At 44.4% G+C, this 18,255-nt stretch overlaps 1 protein-coding gene across 8 annotated transcripts in view; it reads left to right on the top strand.

Annotated features, from left to right (window-relative positions):
- The window catches only part of TMEM94 (transmembrane protein 94), a 111,465-nt gene that overhangs the window by 41,433 nt on the left and 51,777 nt on the right, over positions 1–18,255 (top strand). For 4 of the 8 annotated variants that reach the window (XM_032792932.2, XM_032792930.2, XM_075071796.1 and 1 more), the window contains 12 exons: positions 405–532; positions 677–769; positions 1,190–1,326; positions 2,049–2,251; positions 4,932–5,083; positions 6,121–6,223; positions 6,588–6,674; positions 7,186–7,302; positions 12,313–12,369; positions 14,321–14,425; positions 15,046–15,210; positions 15,875–16,084. In XM_032792932.2, coding sequence (XP_032648823.1) covers positions 405–532; positions 677–769; positions 1,190–1,326; positions 2,049–2,251; positions 4,932–5,083; positions 6,121–6,223; positions 6,588–6,674; positions 7,186–7,302; positions 12,313–12,369; positions 14,321–14,425; positions 15,046–15,210; positions 15,875–16,084 — 1,557 coding nt within the window. Of the gene's footprint in view, positions 1–404; positions 533–660; positions 770–1,189; positions 1,327–2,048; positions 2,252–4,931; positions 5,084–6,120; positions 6,224–6,587; positions 6,675–7,185; positions 7,303–12,312; positions 12,370–14,320; positions 14,426–15,045; positions 15,211–15,874; positions 16,085–18,255 lie in introns of those variants that run through there. The other 4 variants (XM_075071798.1, XM_075071797.1, XM_032792929.2 and 1 more) reach the window with 2 other exon arrangements.

Genomic DNA, 18,255 nt, shown 5'->3' with positions numbered 1-18,255 from the left:
AACACACTCCCCTGAGGCTTCAGCTACTGGTTGGGTGTCATGTACATTTAAATACAAAGCTCTAGCATTTTATTTTTAGTAATTACATTTTAAAAATGTCTGTTCTCCCCTCTGGATCAGTGACAATGAGAAATCCTGGCACAGCCGCCTTTTGTATTATGCCAGGGCATTACAAGGCAGTGAGCATTCACCCAAGCCAGTCATCTCATCCACTGCTAACGTGTTAGCACTCAGATAGACACTGATATGGGAAGCTCTTGACTGTTTTGAGGGTTTTTGCAAACGATGTTCGCTCCCCAGTGGTTTTGTGAACTTCTACCTTCCCCCCGTTGTGTTTATGCTTCTTAAAGGACTAGATATGTGTTTAGCTGACACTAAGTCTCTCTGCTACTCTTGCTTTGTAGGAGGTGTGGAGGAGCAGTTTCCTGTACCATGGTAACCGTTGCTCCTGTTTCCATTGGCCGGGTGCATCTCTGATGCTGCTGGCAGTGCTGCTGCTGTTGTGCTGCTATGGGAGCCAGCCACACGGGAGGTGAGCAAAGCATCCTTTGTTATTTGAGGGGGAGTGGGAGTAGTTTTATGCTGTATCAATAGTTCATATGGCTGTCTTAGCGTTGTGGTCACTAATTCTTTTTAATCACGGGGCTCATTCATGCCCAGATTGTGTCCGCATCAGCTCCTTCCCCCAGTCTCTGACAAAGACTTGTTTTGGGAGCTCATTGATGTTGCTTCTCAACAATCCCATGATGGATCTGATGGAGAGAATGAGGTTGCCTCCCTTCGGGAACTGTACAAGTTCCTTTTTGTAGAGTGGTACCAGACCTCCTGATGTCCTGGGGTGTGGGAGTAGAGAGGGATAATCCTGAAACTGAACTAGGGGTTGGGGTGCCTCATGGAAGAGTGCAGAGAGCTGCCACTTGGACCTCACCATTCCCTGGCTGTATTTTATAAGGGTATCTCTGGATCGAAGCAGATCTTGTCGAACTTCTCCAGTGGAATTGTTCTAAAGACCATGCGTGGGGTTAATGCCTTTGCTTTTCTTTATGAATAATGTTAATACTTGAGTCAGTGGGATGAAAGAATAAAGGGGCAGGTAGGTGAGGATCTATATCTGTGCGCGGGGGCATATTCTGCTCCTTTACTCACATGCCCCTTCTGCTTCTTGGTTATTTCCTGTTGCCTTACAAAGCCAAGGTGCTGAGATTGTGAATGCCCTGGCACTCCTCCTCCTCCTCCTCCTGAACCTCTTCTTGATTGGACGACAAGAGAGGCTGAAGCGCAGAGAGGTTGAAAGGAGGCTCCGGACCATCATCGACAAGATATACGGTGAAGTCTCTATCTGCCCTCTCCCATTTGGGTTGTCATGCACGCACTCACAGCTTCCCTCTGAGTTGGATTTCTCTCCAAACCTCTGTGTCTCCATTACCTGTATTTAGATTAACTGTCTTGCTCCATACAGAGGCAGGCTGTTGAGAGCCATGCTTTCTGCACTACCCTCTTTAGATGGGATATGCTGAGCTGCAGTAGTGTCAAATGCTTTGTACCTTAACCTGGTAAGACAAGTGGCCATTATGTCTGGGTGCTGGAGTAAGTCAGACTCTCATAAAAATAAATGTCTTCCAGCAAGCCATAAGAGAGGGGAGCATAGGGACAGCGGCACCCTCTCAGCAAGAGATGCGTGTGTAGGAAGTTTGGGCAGCAATCCTGGGGAGAGTCTCTGCCTGGCAGAAGGTGGAGTAATTATTTTCAGCCTGGGGCCCTTTGGGACATTCTCTTGGCTTTTGTATTGCATAGGTTCATCTCAGTATTACCTGGTGTTTGGTGTATGTTGCAATTGGCTGTGGGTAGCTGTCTGTACAGGATGGGGAAATATGAGGGGACCCCCCTCCCCTCCCTCTCAGGGGAATAAAGGAAATGCCAGGAGATCATAAGGACTGTGTGGGATTAGCACTGGAGGGATCATTCTGTGGAAGGTAAATCCTTATGGGATCACCAGCCCTTCTCCAGTGGGGCTCTTCCTCATTCTTTGCTGTTCTCTGTACTTTCAGATACCCTGGAAGATGGCAAAGAGCCGAAGTGGCCAGACTCCATGTACCCCGACCTTCACATGCCTTTTGCCCCATCCTGGTCCCTCCACTGGGCCTACAGGGATGGTCATCTTGTAAACCTACCCGTCAGCCTGTTAGTAGAGGGAGACGTTATCGCTCTGAGACCGGGTCAGGAGTCTTTTGCTTCTCTGAGAGGAATTAAGGTAACTCACTTGTCTCCTTTCTGTGCCATGATGAAAGATTGTTTCCCAGGATGATCTTGTTGGTGACCAATTCCCAGAGAACACAGTATTCTCATTGTGTGTTTGATCTCTTCTTACCTTGGGAACACTCAAGAGCTTCACCTTGCGCTTCATTTGTGCAGCTAAAAGTGCTTTATATAAACAGCTCTCCTGCCAACTGCCAATCCCCAACAATGTAGTCACACAAATGATGTTAAAGCATAATGTTACTTATCTCCCAGAGGACAGAAAAGGAGTGTATTGTGCTTTCACAGGACTCTAGGACTGGAAGGGACCTCGAGAGGTCATTGAGTCCAGTCCCCTGCCCTCATGGCAGGACCAAATACTGTCTAGACTATCCCTGATAGACGTTTATCTAACCTACTCTTAAATATCTCCACAGATGGAGATTCCACAACCTCCCTAGGCAATTTATTCCAGTGTTTAACTACCCTGACAGTTAGGAACTTTTTCCTAATGTCCAACCTAACTCTCCCTTGCTGCAGTTTAAGCCCATTGCTTCTTGTTCTATCATTAGAGGCTAAGGTGAACAAGTTTTCTCCCTCCTCCTGATGACACCCTTTTAGATACCTGAAACTGCTATCATGTCCTCTCAGTCTTCTCTTTTCCAACTAAACAAACCCAATTCTTTCAGCCTTCCTTCATAGGTCATGTTCTCAAGATCATCATTCTTGTTGCTCTTCTCTGGACCCTCTCCAATTTCTCCACATTTTTCTTGAAATGCAGTGCCCAAAACTGGACACAATACTCCAGTTGAGGCCTAACCAGCGCAGAGTAGAGCGGAAGAATGACTTCTCGTGTCTTGTTTACAACACACCTATTAATGCATCCACAATTCAACACCAATTTTCTGATCATAACTGTATTAAACCCATCTGAATAGATAACTCAATAGGACACCTTCCCATTTTGAAACTGTGGGTGTTGCTGTTGTGCCAGAAGATGGGTTTTAGGCAGAAAGTCACTGTCACTAAAGATCTTAAATGAACCCATGTGCAAAATACTCCTCTCAGTTCTTTGCTGTGAATTCATTGCACTCACTTTGCAAGCAGAACTCCCAACATTGAACATGGTATTTCCGTATGGAACTCTACTGTAGAATATGCCTTTCTGATAAAAGAAGGGGACTGTACCCTGCGTTTCATATGGAGAAATAAAGGCTTATCTGCTCTCACCTTCCCCTTTCTGCTATTTGATAATGTAAGGTTGTTGCATAGGATACATGGGGGGGAAAGTGGATGAACTGCCTAAGAGGGCTGGAAATACAAGCTAAGGAAGAAATTGACTGAGAGAGAGCAGGAGAAAATGTTTAGGTTCTCACTGCAGGACAGCAAGTGGTCTCTGATCTAGACTTATCCATTAGAAAATCATGCTTGATCATGACGTTCCCGTCTGACCTTGAAGTCTGTGAGTCTATGAATATCTCCATCAGATTGCACAATAATTTCAGGGAAGATGAGGAGGGGCCAGGACTGGTGGGAATGTTACCTGGACAACATCTTAGCTCATGTGTGGTGTAATTACCCACTGATCAGATCTTATTTGGGAACAAACTATGAACAGCCTGCTGTTTCAGAAAACCCTTCCGTCATGGTGTTTGGATACTGAAGCTTGCCCTTTACAACGTAGCAAAACAAGCAGCAGGGCCTGGCTTTCCTCCTGGCTCTGAAAGCAGCTTTCATAGAATGGAAACTTGTTGGATGATTTGTTTAGAGAATGTACAGAGCTGATGGTGGAAACAGGAGCACTTGACAGAACAAGGAGAGCACTTAGATTAGAAAAAATTAAAGATGCCGGGGCAAAGAGATGAAGATAATATTAATACTTTATGCTCTTCAGAAGCTCTTAGGCAAGGAGCTCAGGTTGTTTTACAAATGTTAAAAGTTAAGCCTTACAAATTCCTGTGAGGCAGATAAAGGAATTACATGCATCATTTCTCTGCTTGTAATGCAACTGCTTCTGGGCTGGAATGCAGCAGCTGTTCACAACACAGTAACATCAGTTTCAGACAAGAAATGAAAAAGAGAGCCCCTTTCACAAGCCACACATGGACAATTATTATAGATAATTTAGAGATGTGGAACAAAATTACCAAAACTACAATTTTGCCAGGGCATCAGAATTAACATGCCTCTCTTACAAAAGCATGTAGGGATCTTTAATAGGTGCAAGTGGGCAGGATTTCATGTTTTATACTAGAGATGGGGGTGGGAGGAAATGTGTTATGCAAGAAAGACATGGGAAAATTCAGCTTTTAAAGTTACTTTTGATGCTTTTTATTGTCTAAGATCATGTCTACACTGTGGGTGCTACAATCGCACAGCTGTGGCTCCTTTAGTTATGTCACTAGCACCATAGTGTAGATGCTTTCCTGTGAAATGTGCATACATGCCAGTTATGCTGATGAGTAAGTGTTGTATTATGCAATAGGTGTTGCATTCTGCTTCACATTCAGTTCAGCAACTTTGCAAATGAATTTTAAAGCATTGATAGTTTTGAATGGTGTAGGAAACGTGTCCTGTGTTGAACAGATTTCTGTGGTACTAAAACAGCAATGCCTTTCAGGAGGTTTCCACTGAGTTGTCCGATTGTGCAGCCTTTGGACCTTCTGCCTGTCTTTTCGTCTTTAATTTGATAACAGGATGATGAACACATTGTTCTGGAGCCAGGAGACTTGTTCCCCCCTTTCTCTCCTCCACCTTCCCCGAGGGGTGAAGTGAAGAAGGGACCTCAGAATCCTCAGCTGTATCGTCTCTTTCGTGTCCTAAAGACCCCAGTGATTGACAATGTCAGGTGTGATAAATACTGCTTTTCATGCTTGTACAGGCTGGCTTGGTTCTTGTTGCAGCCTTATATCAGAAGGGGTGGAGTTTTGCCAGTACGGTACAGTACAGGGGGCTTCAGATAGATATTACCTCTTATCCATTATCTGGGAATACTAGAGTTATAAGACTCTCACTGGACTCCTTCACTGGTTCTCAGCAGCTGCTAGGTCAGATGGATGCAGAAAGCCATATTCTCCAAACTGCTGGTTTAGCATCTCACCTGCAAACTGATTTGTGATGGTGGCAGGGAGATCAGAGAATTTCTGCATTTGATAATAAGCCCTTCACTTGGGATCTGAGTTGCCTTTTTATTTAATTTTTTAAATCCATGTTTGCAACTCAGAGACCAAGGACAAGGTTAGCTGTCAACCCTCTAACCAGAGGCATCATCTCTGAATTATGGGCCCGGGAAGTTTGGCTCTGCAGAGAATACTAACTTGGAGGGATAGTTGCTCTCCGTTTTAGGGTGGTGTAATTTTAAGAAGTAAAATGCTAATTCTTGGATGAACAAAGAAAGGAAGAGTGAGAGGGCTGCAGATAGCGTGGGGCAGGTGTTTCATTGTTACTTGTTCTGGTTCAGCAGGGGAGCAAAGCCCATTTTTAGAAACTGAGTGGGAAATATTCTCTTTCATATGACTATTGATCTTTTGCTGTGAGTGGGTGGGATTCTCTTCAAGTGCCATTTCTCCCTGAGATTTAATCAATCTCTGGTCAACTAGAGATGTAGGTATCTGAATGTACTCTGACCAGACATGCAAACTGAGGTTTGAGAGCTGCGGTCAACCAGCTAAGGAGTCGAGGGGAGTTCATTATATTTTTTCCAGTGTCAAGTGCAAAGCTAATAGTATGGAATGCCTGGCTTTGGGTCTCTGAAACAGTGATCAGTTTCCTGTCATGAAGCACCATTCTGATCAAGATAAACTAAAAAGATTATAGTGGAGGAAGATGCAATGTTAGGGCCTTGGAACTGTGGGCTGAGGCTCCTAATTGGTCTTGATGTTTCAGGTGGTGTCTGGATATGGCTTTGTCACGTCCCGTGACAGCTCTGGATAACGAGAGGTTCACAGTGCAGTCAGTGATGCTGAAGTATGCCGTCCCTATTGTATTGGTAGGTCCGACTTTTAAGCCACCATTGTTGATGATCAGTCTTGTTCTGAAGTTGCCAGAAGAGCAGTTCAGGACCATACCAGTAGAAGTTAAGAAGCTGTGAGCTTTCATGAGAAGTTCCAGCCAGTCACTAACCCTATATTCAGTTTGGGTAGCTCAGAGAAGTGTAGTGAAGGTGCTGAACTGTTGGTATGTAGATGTAGCAATGAGATGGAGTGGAGGCTGTGAGGGTAAGGTTTGGTAATGCAGTAACAAACCAGCTTTGACCTCCAGGATTTTCCAGGGCTCACAGTGTTAAGGGGAGTGGAGACGCTCTCATTCCAAGTGGTGGCTTGCTGAGAGTATTTCCTCTGTTTAACTAACAGGCTGGCTTCCTGATCACCAATGCTGTGCGCTTCATTTTCTCGGCTCCTGGAATTGCTTCCTGGCAGTACACTCTTCTTCAGCTGCAGGTAAAGGAGTCTCTTGTGCCCACCCCATTCTCTCCTAACCAACACGTATATCACAGCTAATTTCCTTTTAACATAAACCTCCCACGCCTTCTCAGAGTTGCTTCTCTCCCTGTGCATGTTGAGGTCAGGTGAAGCACTCAGTTGAATAGTAAGCAGAACGGCAGGTGTATCCCTAATATTCCCATCAGGATGGGGTTTAATCTATTTGCCCAGGATTTTTTCTTTTTAATATTAAGGCTTAATGCCAAATCCATTGTGAAAACTGACTGCAGGTGGGGGTGAACTGCAGACTGCCTCTTTTATTGCAAATCCCCGTGGATTGTGGGTGTCTTTCCCTCAGGGCTCCTCAGTGTGTTGCACTACTTTTGGCCTTTGCAAACGGCATCCTTTGCTCCTGACATTGCCCTGTGTGTGTCCCTGTGCTGTGGTGAAGAGGAGGTCATGTGACTGGCCTCAGTTCTCGCTTCATCACTGTGCCGACTCTAGTTGGTGACCTGTGATGGTTTTTCAGGTGAATGGTGTGCTGCCCATCCTTCCACTGCTCTTTCCTGTCCTGTGGGTTCTTGCTACAGCCTGTGGAGAAGCCAGAGTCCTGGCCCAGATGAGCATGGCCTCGTCCACCTCGCTGGTAGGTATTTCCCATGTCAGGTCATTGTATGCGGAGAGAGGGGCAGAGAAGGTGATGGACTCTGAGAGGAACGCAGGGGGCAGTCTATTAATCAGGTGAATCCACAGAATCTTAAAAATTACAGTTGGGTGACCTCTGTTGGGTCATGTCTAGCCCATCTCCCTGGGAGCAACAGCATTGTTCCCAACAGTGTGTTCCCAGTTCTCTTTCCAGCCCAGTTTCAGCTGGCCCAAGCTCTTCTCTTGGAGTTTATTCCACAGTCAAATAGATCCATTTAAGACAGGTTCTGTGGGCCAACTGATGGACAATTATATCCTATAGTGGGAATCTAAACTGAGACAAATGTGATGCAATAGCCAGAACAAAGGAACCTTTAGTGAATGTGAGTGGCTGGGTGTTGAGATGTCCTCTTTTAACGGCTGTTATTCCCCATGGGGTCTGAGAGCTGCCACTTGAACTGCTGGGGGTTGGATTACAGAGATGCTCCCTGCAGTAGAATTGGGACTAAGGAGGTGAGGGTTATTTCCCAAAAGGGCAGATAGAGATTAGCAGTTTTTCTTGGAGAGGCTGGTGGGGTTCTGATCCTGAGCTTTCTGAGATATAAGCTGATCATTCAATGGATGTTGGAAACCTCCCCACCCCACCTGCTTCCAATGTGGTTTTAGCCAGGTGCACTATGGTGTGTTTATCTGCTTCTCAAACACCTGTTATGAAGTTTCTGCCTTCGGCGCAATTGCTCAGACTACCTCCTTGTCCTCCCTGGGACTCAATGTCCCCATGCTCTCCTGGTGCCTAGTCTTCTCCCTACAGGAGAAGTCAGTGGAAGTCATCTGTATCCTGTGCTCACGTAGAATGAGGCAGATACTGCATCCATTGCATCCAAATGCTCCCTCACTATCTCCTTTTAGTGCTTTCCCCTCTGCGTACTCACAGTCAGCATCACTCAGCTTCTGTCCTTGGTTCTTTGGCACAGTGAAATAGGAACTCCTTGTCCTCCCTTCTTCATTGCTGTTGGCACCTCCATCCTATCACCCAAGCTCATGCCTTGGATGTGTCCTTTTCTGTCTCCTGTCTCTTCTTCCCACGTGTCCAAGCAGTTCACCAAATCTTGCTAGTTCTTTCTCCGTGACATCTCGTAATATGATCCTTCCTCAATGTCCCTACAGTCACAAAGCTTGTTCAGGTCTTCATCACTCTGATCTTGACTAGGGCAGCCTCTTCTTTGGCCTCGCCATTCCCACCTTTCTTCCCTCTACTCCATTCAGAATAAAGCAGTTAAGACCCTCTTCCTCTCTGTCAGCTGGATTATGTAACTCTGTTTTCTTTCCCCTTCCCATCAAGTTCAAGCTAATAAATCTTAAGGCCAGATGGGACCATTGTGGTCATCTTCTAGTATGACCTCCTGCATAACACAGGACATAGGATTTTCCTTTATTAATTCTGACTTCAGGTCACATAGATGTGGTTGAAGTAGAACATAGCTTTCAGAAAAACATCCAAATGTAATTTTAAAAATGCTAGTGGAGAATCCACCAGAAATTTTGGTGTGGTGTTCCAATAGTTATTTACCCTCAGTGTTTTTTTTAAAAAACAAACAAAAAAAAAAAAGTGTCTTATTTCTAGTTCAGATTTGCCTAGCCTCACCTTTGGGCGATTGGATCTTGTTATACCTTTGCTAAATGGAACATTCAAATTTCTGTTCCACATGTATCTACTTATAGACTGTGATCAAGTTACCCCTCTTTGATAAGCTAAATACAGTTCCTTCAGTCTTTAACTATAAGGGGTGTTTTCTTGGTTCTTCTCTAAACCCTCTCCAGCTTTTAACATCCTTCCTGAATTGTTGACACCAGATCTGGAGACAATATTCCAGCAGTGGTTGCACCAGAACCAAATACACGGTAATATAATCTCCTTGTTCCTACTCCTTACTCCCTATTTATGCATTCAAGGATTGCATTGGCCCTTTTGGCTACAGCGTCACACTGGGAGCTCATGTTCAGCTGGTTGTCCAGCATGACGTCCAAGTCTTTTTCAGAGTCACTGCTTCTCAAGCTAGAGTCCCCCAGCCTGTAAGTATGGCCTGTGTTCTTTGTTCCTAGATGTAGGACTTTACATTTGGCCATACAGGAATGCATATTGTTTGCTTGTGCCCAGTTTACCAAGTGATCCAGAGTGCTCTGTATCAGTGATCTGTCCTCTTCATTATTTAGCACTCCGCAATCTTTGTATCATTGACCAACTTTATCACTGATTACTTCATTTATATCCAGGTCATTGATGAAAATATTAAATATCATAGGGCCAAGAACCAATCCCTGTGGGACCCCACTGGAAATACTCACTCAATGATAATTCCCTGTTTACAGTTAAATTTTGAGACCCTTCAGTTAGACAGTTTTTAATCCATTTAATGTATGCCCGTATTGGTATTGGTTCTAGTTCCTTAATAAAAATGTTGTGTTGTACCAAATCAGATGCCTTACAGAAGTCTAAATATATTAAATCAACACTATTATCTTTAGCAAACAAACTTGTAATCTCATCAAAAAATTATATCAATTTAGACAGGGTCTGTTTTCCATAAACCCTTGTTGATAGCATTAATTATATTACCCTCATAATTCCTTATTAATCCAGTCCTGTAACACCCTGTCACAGAATGGCCTGCCTGGAGCAGCCTCCTGTGGCATGACAGGCACACCTACTTCATTTTCCCTTTTCAGAGTCTCCAGTAATTCCACTTCAGGCTCTTTTGCTTAAATAATGCCCTCCCCTAAATGCCAGTTTATGACCAAAACACAGTTAATTGCTTCCCAACAAAAATTCCAAATGGTCCATTTCTGACATCCATTGTATATAGTCCTTAAAACCCCACTCTTCCCAGTGGGAAATCCCACAGTCTCTGCTGGGAGATCATCGTTATCAGGGGAACATCCCTCTCTCCCTCTGGCCCTCTCATGGCTCCTCTGAGTCCAGCCCTGGAGATGTCATCAAGTAAGCTCCTCTTCTGCTTTCCTGCCTGCAGCCCTACCCAACACTTGGCTCTGTCTCTCTGATAGCCATCAAGCAACTCCTGCTGCTGCTCTCCTGCCTTCAGCCTTCTCCCAGGAACCAGAGTTAGTTTTTTGGCTCTGGCAGTTCTCACCTCCTGTCCTTTTCCTTTGCTCTGCGCTCTCAGGTTCCCCTGATTCACCATGTTTCTCTCCGCTGGTCCTTTATAGCCCCATGTGCTGCCGCCATCCTCTTAATTGGCCAAATGAGAGCACTTGCTCTGGCAGAGGGGGTGCTGGACCTACTTCATTTACTGGTGCCAGCCACCCTCTGACACAGCCTTTCCATTATTTTGCTCAAGATTGAAGTCAGGCTGATAGGCCTATTATTACTTGGGTCATTCCCATTTAGCCTTTTTAAATATTGGCACAACATTAGCCTTCTAGTTCTGGAACTTCCCCTGTGTTCCAAGACTTAATAAAAATCAAAATTAGTGGTCCAGAGAGCTCCTTGGCCAGGTCTTTTAAAATTCTTAGCTGCAAGTTATCTAGAACTGCTGATTTAAAGATGTCAGGCTTTGATAGCTGCTGTTGAACATCCTCCTTAGTTAATGTTGGAATGGAAGGTATTTCATCATTATCACATGAGATGAATACATCACCTGTCTTGTTCCCAAATACAGAACAGAAATATTTATTAAACATTTCTTCTTTATTTTCATTATTGACGACAATTCTACCATTCCCATTGTCATGGTTCCTTTTGTCCTTGATATGCTTAACTCAAACCCAAATCCTCTTCCTTGTTGTCTGTAACGCTGTTGGCTATAGATTTCTTCCTGTGTCCTTTTCATTTCCTTATCAACTTTCTACATTTTCTAGCTTCTAAGTTTTATTCATTGCTGTCAGTTTCCTCTTTTTTCCATCTGTTATGTATTGTTTTTATTTTTTATTGTTGCTTTCACTTCTCTTCTAAGTCAGGCTGGTTTTCTAACCCGTGTACCTTTTTGTTTCTTGATTGTAGCCTTTCGGGTATTTACTAAAATGTTCTGAAACACTTCCCAGTGATCACTCACATTTCTCTATGTGAATTTTTTCTCCCAGCTGTTTGGCTCATGTGTGTTTTTTAAGTTTGTGAAATTGGCCCAAGTGGAAGCATTACTGATGGGGACTTCATTCTATTTACACTTGCAACCACTGTTTTTTTAAGTTTTGTGAGTTGTTCCCCTTTCTGTCAAGGTGAGAGTTTCCCCCTTATTGGATGCAAGACATTGAGTTGTGAAATCATCATCTATGATTTTTCCCTCACCTTCCAAGCTCTGCATGATTCCACCCGGCCTACATCTCTGATTTCACTTCCTATCCTGTAGCCCCTTTCATTCTGCCTCCTTCCTCTGTGTTCCTGGTGTTACAGCTGCCCACCTTTGAAATCCCTTCTTAAAGCTCCCTGCTTTCAACCAGTCCAGATCAGTTCAAGCACTGCCTCCTTTTGCCTCAAAATATCAGCCTAAGAAAGAGCTGCCTCCTGGTGCATCTAAGTAGTCTAATCTGTCTCTCTAGGCTGTAAGCTATTCAGGGCAAGGACCATGTATTCATCCATGTCCTGTACAGCACCAAGCATGGTGTTTATGCTTAACAGATAAATAATAACATGGACCACTAGAGACAGGTTACTGGATTTGATGGACCATTGGTCTCTTCTGGTATGGCAGTAGAGAATAGGGCCCCTGCTTTCATCTCCCAGAAGAAACACTGTTCAGAGAGGTTCTCTGATTCTCCACTTGTAAGGCAATTTCCCTTCTCTTCATGTGCCAATATATATTTATGCCTGTATCTATAATTTTCACTCCATGCATCTGAAGAAGTGGGTTTTTTACCCATGAAAGCTTATGCCCAAATAAATCCCTTAGTCTTTAAGGTGCAACCTTACTCCTTGTCGTTTTTATTCAGAGAGGGACACTTCTCATGTACCATTTTTGAGCACACTGATAGTAACTGGTCTCTTCTCTTGCTACAGCTGGCTAAGTTTTCAGAGGACACACTCAGCAGCTACACAGAGATGGTATCTTCTCAGGTACTGTTGTTACTATTTATTTTTTTTTAACCAGTCTTCCGTTCTCTTTCTGCTTCACTGTGAGCTCGATAAGATCCTTCCCTTTCTCCCTCTGTGGTCTACTGCTAGTCCCTAAACCTTCCCTGCTAGTGACAGAGGCCTGCTGGCATTCTTTATTTGCTGCTTTATTTTGCTCTGCTTGCAGGTTGGATGTCTTTCCCACACACCTTCTCATGTAGAAATTGCTCTAGTGGGCAGGGTTGAGCTAAATGTGACAGGTGGTCCAGCTTGTGCCCTTCAGGTTACCATGAATTAGAATTTTGCTGAGATTTTGAAACCAAGCTTTTCTGTCTTGGAGAAAGCTTCTGTTTCAAGCCCTGGTTGCTGTTGCTCCACAGGTGGAATAACTGGTCAAGAAATACGGGTACATAGCAGGAGGCTGAGGCAGAATTTAGCTTATCTTAAAAAACAAACAAAACCCTGATCCAATCAAAACTAGTGAACAGGGAGATGGGAAGTAGCAGCAAGACTGGAGCCCCGTCAAAGGTGAAATATGAAGAGAGGAGAGTGGGTCATTTGGGATGAAAGCCTGATCCTGCTTCACCAGATTCTTAATAAACTCATGTACGTTACTAACACTTCCCCAACCAGAGCAAGCAAACTTTCAAAGGAACCGTCTGGATCCAGCCCCTCTGCAAATTATATCACCCAGATCAAACAGGAGGATACTGTTTTACCTAATCTGGCGTTAGGATTTCCATTTCCTTGGAGAAGCAGAGGGATTTCCAAGGCTAATTAGAAAATCCCAGATGTCACCAGGCTCAGTCTCTCCCCTTGCCATTTCTAGCCCCCACTCATATCACTCTCTCTAAACATTTTCTTACCTTCCTATGCCAGTTCATCCTTCAGTGAGCTGTGCAATTCAGTGCTTGAGCAGTTAAAAAGTGGTGACTTGAGATCATCTCCCTGGCTGCATGGATCTGTTCCCTTTTTCTGCTTCTGTGCGAAGACCTTCGCTGTAAGAAAGTGTCTAGATTAAACATGGTCTTTTTCTTTTTGTTTTGAATTGTTCTGCATTTCTGACTACAGCTGTGGTGAGATTTAATCTGTCTAGGTTTGTACATGACCCCTATCAACATAGTATCTGAGCACTGGGGAAGTTCAAGCACGGGAGAAGTGATGCAAAGTAGTAGCAATCCAGAAATGCATATAAAGCTTGCAGCTCAACATCAAAATGCAGACCCAGTTCAGCTGGGAACAAGAAATGCACAGCTCTGAGGCTGGGACTGGATCCCAGATTTACACTGATGAGCCCATATGTGTTAGCCTTTTGTCATCCAGCCTCTGTTTGGGATAGTGCTTCTATGGGAGACTAAGGTTGTCTGTGACAGCAGCACATTTAGTTTGTAGTATTTTCCCTCATGTAAACCTTCCTTCAGTTGTTCATAGATTTGATTTTTAGTTAAATTGGCAGGGGAAGTAATGGTTCTAGCAGGAGATAGAACCCAGACTCCTGACTCCCTGGGCTACCTTGAGTAAGTCATTGCACTTCAGTTGTCCCATCTGGAAATGAGTTTAATAGGCATGTGGTGGGGCACTGAAATCCTTTCATCCAAGGATCTGAGCATATTATTTAGGAAAAAGAGATTCCAAGAGGCAGCACCAAGTTAACTGAGGTGAAACCCCTTGAAAATTCTCACCTGTGTTTTCTGGAAAGACTGTGATGGCCCCACCAGAATCCCTGTTCAAAGAACATACTTGCTGTTTGCATTCAGCAGGGGGAGTGCCCTTGCCCTCAAAAATCTCAGCCTACTCACACTTAAAGTCCTGTCCCCCTGGCAATGGATTGTTTCACAAGGTCTCTTTGACTCAAACCTATAAGCATGTTTGTTAACTTCACACACCCCTCCTCCCCCTTCCTCACCCAGGCTCTTCCCAGCGAATTGTCACCTGTGGTCTGCTTCTCTGACAGGAAATGATTCGTTGTATCTGGAGCCACTTTCTGTGTGTTTTAAAAGGCAAGTCTCCAACACTCAGCTTCACCTCCAGCTTACTTCACAGCTTGGGATCCGTCACTGTGAGTATCACTAAGTTATCACAAGGAGGACACCTAAAAGGGACACCTTGCCGTCTTCAACCACTGTGAAAATCCACTAAGAAACAGTGCTGTAGGTGCTTCATTCACAGCATTCTGAGTAAAGATCTTGTGGGGTTTCTAGACTTCTGGGTTTGCAGTGGCTTTATAACCTCTATTTCAAAGTGCTTTCAGGACATTCAGTGTGGTCCGGTAGCTTAAGCCCCGGCCATACTCTGGCTCTATTCCTAGCTCTGCCAATGACATTAAAAAAAAAATCTCTTGATCTCCCTGGGCCTTGGTGTACCAGTCTGTATTGTACCTATTTTACTTGCCTCCTGCTCATGGATTTCATGCTTCGTTTTAATAGGTCCTAAAATGAAACCTGCATTAAGTGATCATTAATCCAGATGGAATCAAGTTGTGCTCAGCACACCTGGGCGTGCTTTCAGAATGCACTCCCAAGGCAGGAGGTTACTTAACAAGGGACTTTGGTCCAACTTTGTATCTGAAAACCCACCCGCGCCTTCTGCTGTTTGTTTCTGTGACTATATATTTTAAACATTAACTCACTGGATGTTTGTATTTTGGGGGGTGTTGCGGGATTTCTTGTGGTGTTTTAGGTGCTTTGCTGTGTAGACAAGCAGGGGATTCTCTCCTGGCCAAATCCCAGTCCAGAGACTGTTCTGTTCTTCAGTGGGAAGGCGGAAGCCTCTCACGATAGCCATGAAGACCTGATGGATGAACTTTCCACGCGCTCCTTCTGCCACCCAGAGATGGATGAGGAGGTGAGGGACAGGTCATCATCAAAGTGATGCTTTGCTTTCAGTCTGGCGTGGTTGGCAGCCTTAGCACTACCTGCCAGGCAGCTTGATTCAGGGCTTGGCTACACTTGAAACTACAAAGCGCTGCTGCGGGAGCGCTCCCGCGGCAGCACTTTGAAGTGCTAGTGTGGTCACGGCACCAGCACTGAGAGAGAGCTCTCCCAGCACTACAGGTACTCCACCTCCCTGAGGGGATTAGCTTACAGCACTGGGAGCCGCGCTCCCAGTGCTGGGCACTGTTTACACTGGCGCTTTACAGCGCTGTAACTTGTTGCGCTCAGGGGAGTGTTTTTTCACACCCCTGAGTGAGAAAGTTGCAGCGCTGTAAAGCGCCAGTGTAGCCAAGGCCTCAGTTCATGATCTGGCAGGGCTTGCAGAGGTGTAGAAAATCAGGTGCTGGGCTCTTGGAGGAGAGGGTCGTTGCTTGAATGATTAAGGAATGGTGAAGACCAGCTCCTCCAAAAAGCATCCTGTCCAGCTCTCTTCAGTAGAGGCCAGAGGCTGCCCCACCACCGCTATCCAAATCCATTCCAGGGTAGAACAGGCCTGGCATCATGCAAATCAGTAGTGGGGATTTTCCGTTCTATCCCAAAAGTGCCTCATCACTTCACCTCCTTGCTCTCTCTAGCCCCATGAGAGGGATGCTCTGCTTTCTGGTCCCATGATGGACATGGTCCACGTTGCCAATGAACAGGAGAGGAACGACTGGTCTAGTGACACTCCGAAATCTTCTGATGTCCATGTCCACAGAAAGCCAAACAGTAGAAGCAAGCATCCATCGGGGTCCAATGTGAGCTTCAGCAAAGACACGGAGGGTGGTGAGGAGGAGGCAACCCAGGTAAGGTATGCAAAAGTGGATGCAGTGGCCTCTCACTGAGCTGTAGAACAGGCTGCATCAGGTGGAGAAAGAACCCTGCCCCCACCAATATGAGTTAGAGGATGGTGAAATCTAGCAGATTTGTATGAGTTAAGTAAGGAAAGGAGCAGCTGAATCTCATTGTACTCTGTGCCTTTTGCTGGCCTTGTGGATGGGAAGATGGCCCTCCTGCGTATATAATGTTATTTTGGCTGGAGTGCTTGGCAGAAACACTCTACGCAACACGTTACAGCCAGCACTGTAATCCTATTAGCTCCCACACCTTTGGATTTCTCCTCTTTCTGTGGGGTAAGGGAGCTGTTCATTTAAAGGGGCCCTCTTCAAATTCTGAGGATTTAGTTAGTACTGATGGCTGGAGAGGAGAGAACAGGTTGTGAGGAGCCTCCTCTTCAGCATCCCAGTGATTCTAGCTCTCTGCTAGACTAGCTGCTGGTTTGGGTTAGTTCTCTGGTACACATGCCCGTGTGGTACTTGAGAACAGCCATGCTGAGTCCAACCAGCTAGCCCAGTATCTTCCAATAGTGGCTGGTGCCAGGTGCTTCAGAGGGAATGAACAGAACAGGGCAATTGATCAAGTGATCCATCTCGTCATTCAGTCCTAACTTCTAGCAGTCAGAGGCTTAGGGACACCCAGAGCATGGGGTTGCATACCCTAATAGCCATTGATGGACCTGCCCTCCATGAACTTATCTACTTTGTTTTTTAACCCAATTATATGTTTGCCTTTGCAACATCCCCTGGCAACAAGTTCCACAGGCTGACTGTGTGTTGTGTGAAGAAGTATTTCCTTATATTTGTGTTAAACCTGCCACCTATTAATTTCATTGAGTTGACCCCTGGTTTGTGTGTTATGTGAAGGGATAAATAACACTTCTCTATTCACTTTCTCTGCATCATTCTTGATTTAGACTAACAGACTAATATCCTTGGTCTGCATCCCAGAGAACTGGTCAAATGATCACGGTTTTTTAAACACATGGTTCAAATTTGATTTGTTACCGCTTTTCATTATTCATGAATATTTGATCACCAAGCAGTCAAGAAATATACATAAATACTGAAATTGACAAAGATTCTATTAGGCATTATTCCATAGTCTTCTATGAAAAATATTAGTTACTCAGTCAGGGACCAGAATCTAAACCATGTAATAGGTGGCCAGTTTTGACCTTGAATACCAAATACCAGTAATAGATACTTTACCTGTAGCATGCCAAGTGTTCATTTGTGGTAGATGTAGAATTCTTCCACATATAGGGAATGTTCTTATTATTCTTATAATAATAATAAATATGTTCACAAAACCAGCACTAGATTGTGAATAATTCATGAAGTCAAAAACAAAGAAACCCAAGGCCAAATTAACCCAAGTTTCGTTTTCATTAAATACTAATTGACTGGTAATACTGGCCACTCATATGTACTGATTGTGCTCTGTAATTCTGAATTTACATCACTGTAGCTCCATGGATTTCAGTGGCATTACTCCTGACCTACCCCAGTGTAAGCAAGGGGAGAGTTGAGCATAGTATCTTCTAGTGCAGGGGTAGGCAACCTATGGCACGGGTGCTGAAGGTGGCACGCAGGCTGATTTTTCACTGGCACTCACACTGCCCAGGTCTTGGCCACCGGTCTGGGGGGCTCTGCATTTTTATTTAATTTTAAATGAAGCTTCTTAAACATTTTAAAAACCTTATTTACTTTACATACAACTATAGTTTAGTTATATATTACAGACTTATAGAAAGAGACCTTCTAAAAATGTTAAAATGTATTACTGGCACACAAAACCTTAAATTAGAGTGAATAAATGAAGACTCGGCACACTACTTCTGAAAGGTTGCCAACCCCTGTTCTAGTTACAAATTATGACCCTAAGGGAATGTCTACACTGCAATAAAAGACTCACCCCGGCCCATGTCACCTGACTGGTAATGGGCTTGATGCTTAAGCAGGGCTCACAAAGGCCTGGTCTACACTATGCGTTTAAATTGATTTAATGGCCGTTAAATCGATTTAACGCTGTACCCGTCCACACTACAACGCCCTTTACATCGATATAAAGGGCTCTTTAAATCGATTTCTGTACTCCACCCCGACGAGAGGAGTAGCGCTAAATTCGATATTAACAA

The sequence above is a fragment of the Chelonoidis abingdonii genome, chromosome 13 (assembly GCF_003597395.2).
Source record: "Chelonoidis abingdonii isolate Lonesome George chromosome 13, CheloAbing_2.0, whole genome shotgun sequence".
Taxonomy (NCBI): Eukaryota; Metazoa; Chordata; order Testudines; family Testudinidae; genus Chelonoidis; species Chelonoidis abingdonii.
The sequence above is the reverse complement of the archived record's forward strand: the minus strand, read 5'-3'. Positions and strand labels throughout refer to the sequence as shown.